Here is a 6,421-nt window from a genome sequence, read left to right as displayed (position 1 = left end):
GGTGCAGGGAACAGAGCTGCCACGAAGCTGGTGACCACCAAGCCTCTCGACCTCTCTAAAGTGTCCTTTCACTCAGTTTCTCTTCAACGAGTGATGACACAATTCTGTGTCACTTGCTGCTTCCTGGGACTCAGTATCTGACAGAACAGCTCGAGTTTCTCAGAGACGAGAGCCTCACGACACGTTACGTGAGCCGTTCCCACACCCCCGTCTGCACGTCCCCATTGGCATGGCCGGGCCGACCAGCCCTGCCCCAGCACCCAGGAACAGGCACCTGGGTGGCTGAGGACCAGTCTAGGCATCGGAAGTGAGTTTAGGCTGAAAGGGCCCCAGGGTCCCCAGTGAAGCCAAGGTAAGTCCCCTTACCCTGACAGATGGTCCTAGACACCATGTTTGTGCTTCCTTCTCCAGGTCTGAAGCTGAACAGAGACAGGAGGGTCGCTCGGGTGAGTAGGCTGTCCTCTGGTCCCTTCTCCACTTGCCTGCTGGCCTCCATTATTTTAAGCTATTTTGTAATTATACACATAGCATCATAGACACATGGGTAATTCATGATCAGGTAATGTACGTAGGTAATACTTGCATAATACAAGTATTATTTCCCTCTCTCTGGTGAGAGCACAAGCCACATGCCCTACAGCAAACTAAAAAGAATGTGTTGATAAATAGGGCTTTGTTTTTATTTATTTATCTATTTGCTTACTGAGAGAGATCTTTGCTATAGGGTGCATGCATTCACCAGAGAGACAGAGACAGAGAGAAAATGAGAAATCACCCCCCAGGAGGATTGGCCATGCCTCAGTCCCTTCTCCTCTGGGATTTTAGGCACACACACATGTGCACTCAGCACTTTAAGCCACTGGGTCCAGGACTTGAACCGTGGTTGTCTCTATGGAAGTCCAATGATGTAACCATTACACCATCTGCTGGTCCTGATAAATAGAGCTTTATTACAATTTAGGATTGCTATTCATTAAAAGACAATATTAACAAGTAGAAAGGCAGGACGTTGACTGACAGAAGGTATGTGAATGCAGAGGAGTTAAAGGGCTCCCGGCCGAGCTATATGAAGAACGCCAACAATTTAACTGTAACTGTCAGTTTAAAAAAAAAGATCCGAGCCGGTACTTCATGAAAGAGGCTGCCCAGCTGGCCGGCAAGCACGTGATTAGTGACCAGGAAAATGCAAGCCGACCCCCGTGAGATGCCTGTACACACAGGGCGCCTCATGGAAAGCGTGGAGCAACCAGAACCCTCTGAGGCGGCAGGAAGGGGGCAGCGACCCACGGTCTAAGAACCGACCGGCCAGCACTCCGAAGCGAAGCACATGCAGGCGCTGTGACCTAGTGATTCCACACCCAGACGTGTGTGCCGTGTCCACTGACAGACGCGTGCGAGTCACAGAGGCCATCAGCAGTGGGACGCACCGTCATTCACGTGAATGCGTAACACACGGGTGATAATGACAGCAGGCGACTTTCGTGCACCACATGGGAGCATCTCAGTCGCGGAGCCAAGAAGCCGGAGACAAAGGCTGGTTCTACATACGAAGCTCTTACAGTGGCAAAGTTAATCCATGGGGCTGGAGGTCAGAGGGTGGCCTTCTTGGAGCGGACCCCAGAGGAGCTGGGGCGAGGACGGGGCCAGGGCAGCCTTGATCTGGGTCATGGTCACAGAGCTGTGTGTGTAAAAGACCATCGTGACCTGACTTTCTCCTCTGCACTTCCCTGCAAGTTACGCCTTAATTACTCTTAAAAATCAATCATGAATGAAACTAAAAGGAGATAGGGAGGAAGAGAGGGGCAAAAAGAAGACGGGGCAGGAAGAACAGAACACCTGGCAGCTGCGGCGGGCCTGGGAAACTGCTACATAACTCAGACTCCCATCTGTGGACAAGAGGGGAGACAATAGCCCTCAATGTTTGCTTTGGGGAACAACCTGTAGCTAAACTGACAGCCTGACAGAGCCCCAGTCCTAGTGGAAAAGAATTAAAGCCAGGCCCCGCCTGAGATTGGGTCCTGGCGCCACCTCCTCTTAGCTGTTGACCTCGCTGGCATTACTGATCCTTTCTGATCCCTGCCGTGCACTCCTAAAGCACTTTAGGCTTAACTGCCCCTCCCACGCGCAGGCACCCCTTCCTCAGCTCCTGCTGGACATGGGAGGGGAGGAGGGCGTGGCTCCTCCCAGTGCCTTCCTGCACACGTTGGTTGGGCTCCAGGTGATCAGGGAGCCCTTTCATTAGGAGGAGCGGGCAGTGGTGGCGGAGCTTCAGGACAGGCCAGGGCTCTGAGCCGCTGGCTCGCGTGTGTTCACTTTACACTCGTAGGAATCTTGTGCGCAGAGTAGCCTGGTCAGATTTTGAGCCGTGTGACTTCACACCCTCCAGAAGCCACATTATGGCGTAGTGGTTACGGCGACTGGATCTATATGGCTGACTGTGTGGTTCAAGTCCTGACCCAGTGGCTTGAAAAATACAAGGCACATATACAAGTATGCCCAGAACTCTAGAGGAGAGTGAAGAGATTGTGGTGTGGCCACTACCTTGGGGGTGCTATGTCACTTACCTTGTCTCTCTGGCAAGAGCATATACCCTCTAGAAAAAATTTTAAAATAAATAAAAATTTTTTAAAAATGTAATAAAATGAGGGCAAGTTCGTGGCCTGGTGGTTAAGGCAACTGAATCCCACAGGGCCAACTGCAGTTTGAGTCCTGGGCCTGCTTACTTGTGAAACATGCAAGTTTGTGAAACAAGCAAGTTACACCTCAGGGGAAATGGCCACACCGCAATCCCTTCTCCATTCTTCTCTCTGGATTTTGGGAATGCATGCACACGTGCCTGGAGTGAATATTAAGCCACCAGGTCCGGTACTCAAACTGCGGTCGATTATGCGAGAGTCCAGCAATGTAACCATTACACTAGCTGCTGGCCCCAGAATTCTTTCTTGGTATTTAATATACCAGCTGGGGACCAGTGGATGGCATAATGGTTACATCGCTGGACTCTCGCATAATCGACCGCAGTTTGAGTACCGGACCTGGTGGCTTAATATTCACTCCAGGCACGTGTGCATGCATTCCCAAAATCCAGAGAGAAGAATGGAGAAGGGATTGCAGCATGCCCATCTCCCCTGGAGGGTGATTTCTCGCTTTCTACCTGTCTGTCTCTCTGGCAAATCCATGTGCCCTATAGAAAAGTCTCAAAACCAACCCACCAACCAGCTCTGGAATAAGCAGTGGCCTGCCAGTGCTACCTACGTTCCCTGCAGTGGTCTTGCCACTTTCTGGGACTGACCTCTCCTGGTCAGCACAGTGGACGGGGCTCCTAAGCGTCTGTGCAGGCATCAGAGCTGAGCACTGGTGGGCTCTGGGAGATGGGGTTGTGGGGTCATTGTGTCCCCTAGGGAGTGTTTTCACTTTCTTCTTCTATGTGTGTCTCTCTGGCAAGTGCTCACACCCTCTGGCAACATTTTTTTAAAAGTATATTTTAAAAAAGGGTGAGGGACCAGCAGTTAGTGTAATGGCTATATCGCTGGACTCCCATGTAGTTGACAGCGGTTTGAGTCCCGGACCCGGTGGCTTAAACTCACATCAGGCGCGTGTGCGTGCGTGCCCAAGATCCCAAGAGGAGAATGGAGGAGGGATTGCGGCATGGCCATCCCCTCTGGGGGGTGATTTCTCGCTTTCAATCTCTCTGTCTCTGTCTGTCTGGCGGACACATGCGCCCTATAGCAAAAACCTCTTCAAAAAAAAAAGGGTGAAATCAACTGTAATATTAACTCATTGTATCCAAGATGTTATTAGTTCAGATACAGTCAAAACTCGATTATGCTCGTACTAAGTCTTCCAGATGTAGCCTGCATTCCACCCCTGCACCTCCACACCCCTACGCGGACTGCTGTGTGCTGCGGATGGGCTCCGCGCTGGACGGCACAGCCCTAGACCTTTGAGATGTACTAAGGGTGGGGGACACCAGGGGTCCTCAGTCCACACTGTGGTCCAAGCCCATGACTTCTCATGAAACCAGGAAAGGGGGGGTACCAGGAGGGGGCCCCGGCTCAGTCCTGAAGTCCAGGCACAGAAGTATGCCGTCAGTTACTGGAAGGTTCCCACACGATGCCTGCTGTAAAGGAGTATGGGAAATGGGGTGGCTGGGCAGCCAGGAGCCCAAGCGGAGGGGAGAACAGATTTGGGGCTGGGGTAGGCCAGCCCCAGGTGGAGGGCTGAGGTGATGCCACCAAGACCACCTACCCCCACAGACCAAGCTCCACCGCACAGGTGCCGGGTGGTAAGAATTTGCCATGCTCTTGTCTCTGCAGCCGGAGAACAGCTTTGAGTTCGTCAGCAAGGAGCTGTTCATGCAGTTCATCAAGAAGCTGCAGGCCCGCATCTTGTTTATCAAGTAAGCCTGGCTGGGATGCCTGTGTGCTCCAGGAGGGAGCCCCGTGTGCGCCTCCTGTTCTCAGGGTGGGGGGGCATGGCACAGCCACCTGTGTGCTTTCTTGGGACCCCCTGGTGGTAGGTATGAGAGGAAGGCAGAGTGCAGAGGGCTCAGACAGCAGGGCTGGGAGGCCTCACTGGCCCTTTCACCTTCAGTGCTCTTCAGAAAGTGCATGGGAGATGTGTATTATGAAAAACTACATGAATTTCAGGGGGTTTATTTTGCACCAAAATAAAGCAATTTCATTTTCCCATGAACTTTTTGATGTGCCACTGTGTAAAACCCAAAAGGAAGAGACTGCCCCAACGCCCAGCAGTGGGTAAATAAGCTAGATGGGGCATATCCATACAGCGGAGGTGCTCTGGTCGTGGAAAGAAGCGGAAAAAAGGATGAACCTTGGAGTCGTGCTGCGTGAAGGCAGCCAGCTGCAGAAGCCCATGGATCGAGGCCACCAGATCCAGACGGGGTGCTCAGTAGGCAGTGTCGATTAGTGGCAGCAAGTGACATGGGGGCGTGTATGAGAAAGCTCAGGCTCAGGGCTCAGGGCTCTCTGGGGCTCTGAAGTGCTCTAGAAGTGACTGTGATGCTGACAACTGCACACTAAAACCACAGAACTATACATTTCCCAAAAAAGGTGGCAAAGGGGGCTGAGAGCCTGTTCAGACCTGGCTCTGCCATCCAGGGCCAGGCCCGTGAGCCCCGGAGCCCCAAGATCTGGCGCCCTGGCAGGACACATCTTCAGCATGTCACTGTGCCTGGCCTGTGCCAGCTCCGTACAAGCTGGCGCTCAGTGACTGAATCTAAGCTTCAAGGGAACTTGAGGGGTTCAAAGGCGAAAGCAGGGGTGTCCTAGCCCTGCCGGAGGCCATCCTAACCACACCCTCCCCGCGCCCATGTCCCAGAGCACTGCAAGGGTACTACAACGTGAGGAGAGAGAACGACACGGACAGGGACACGCTGTACTTTATGGTCAGCGCTCTGCAGTCTACCCTGAAAGAGGTAAGGCGCGTGGACAGCTGGGGCCAGGTCAGGCTGGTCTGGCCCAGTCCAAGTGGCCCCGGGAGCTACCTGGCCTCACTCCTCTCTGGTCAGTCCCAGAGACCACACAGAGATTCAGGAAATGGAGACCTTTGGCAGAACCCTCCAGCTTTCCTGTCCTCACACCCACCAGGCCAGGCACAGCTCAGTGGCCCAGCTGCCAGAGGCAGTCCAAGAGCATGTTTCACCCCGCCACCCCCTCCAGGCCAACCTTGCTTCGGGAGCATTCAGGCAGGGATGGAGCTTGATCCGTGGCTCCGTCCTGGGTTTGGGGAGCACCGGGTGTTTGAGGGTGATCACCCACTCGTAGGTGCTTGCCCCAGTCCTGCAGACACTGGCATGGTCACAAAAGGGAAGCCCATCACAGGCCAGAACAGGAGTCAGAGCCAAGACAGGTGGGACCCTCTGTCCTGAGGTTCCTTCTCACAGGGGAAGCAAGTCTGTAAACTTCCCAAGGAGGCCTCGGCCTTAGGCCGTGAGGGTCAGCAGCAGCCCGACCATGGGCCCCTCTTGTGTCTGGCTCTGCCTGGTCACAATTCAGGTGGCTCAGGATCCTAGTTTGGCCTCCAAGCCCCCAGGATTTCCATCAGCCCAAGGCGCCGAACATGGGGATGACGTGCTGCAGGGCATTCCTACTCTTACCGGGGGGCCTGCAGACACCCAGGGCCACCTGGCCATGGTGGGCAGAGCCACCCCCTCTGGCCACACCTCGGCACATGCCCTTCCCTCCTCCAGCGGTTCCAGTTCGTTGAGGTCCCTGGCAATCACTATGTCCACATGAAGGAACCCGAGCAGGTGGCCGGCCTCATCAGCAACTTCCTGAAGAGCGAATTCTCTGTCCTGTCCCAGCTATAACCTGGGGCTATGGGGCTTCCACTGACTGTGCCCAACCCCAGCAAGCCAGGCGTGGAGGGCACAGGCCTCCTTCGTATTAGACAAATGGCT

At 54.0% G+C, this 6,421-nt stretch overlaps 1 protein-coding gene across 1 annotated transcript in view; it reads left to right on the top strand.

The window, feature by feature from the left end:
- SERHL2 (serine hydrolase like 2) overlaps positions 1 to 6,415 on the top strand; it is a 21,935-nt gene extending 15,520 nt beyond the window's left edge. The window contains exons 11-13 of the mRNA XM_027772728.1: positions 4,317 to 4,399; positions 5,341 to 5,437; positions 6,212 to 6,415. Of these exons, the coding sequence (XP_027628529.1) occupies positions 4,317 to 4,399; positions 5,341 to 5,437; positions 6,212 to 6,331 (300 nt within the window). The 3' untranslated portion in view covers positions 6,332 to 6,415. The remainder of the gene's footprint in view (positions 1 to 4,316; positions 4,400 to 5,340; positions 5,438 to 6,211) is intronic.
- Positions 6,416 to 6,421: the final 6 nt, after the last annotated feature.

Source organism: Tupaia chinensis, unplaced genomic scaffold, assembly GCF_000334495.1.
Source record: "Tupaia chinensis unplaced genomic scaffold, TupChi_1.0 Scaffold000294_5, whole genome shotgun sequence".
Taxonomy (NCBI): Eukaryota; Metazoa; Chordata; class Mammalia; order Scandentia; family Tupaiidae; genus Tupaia; species Tupaia belangeri.
Note: the sequence above shows the minus strand (reverse complement) of the source record. Positions and strands in the feature narration are given on the sequence as shown.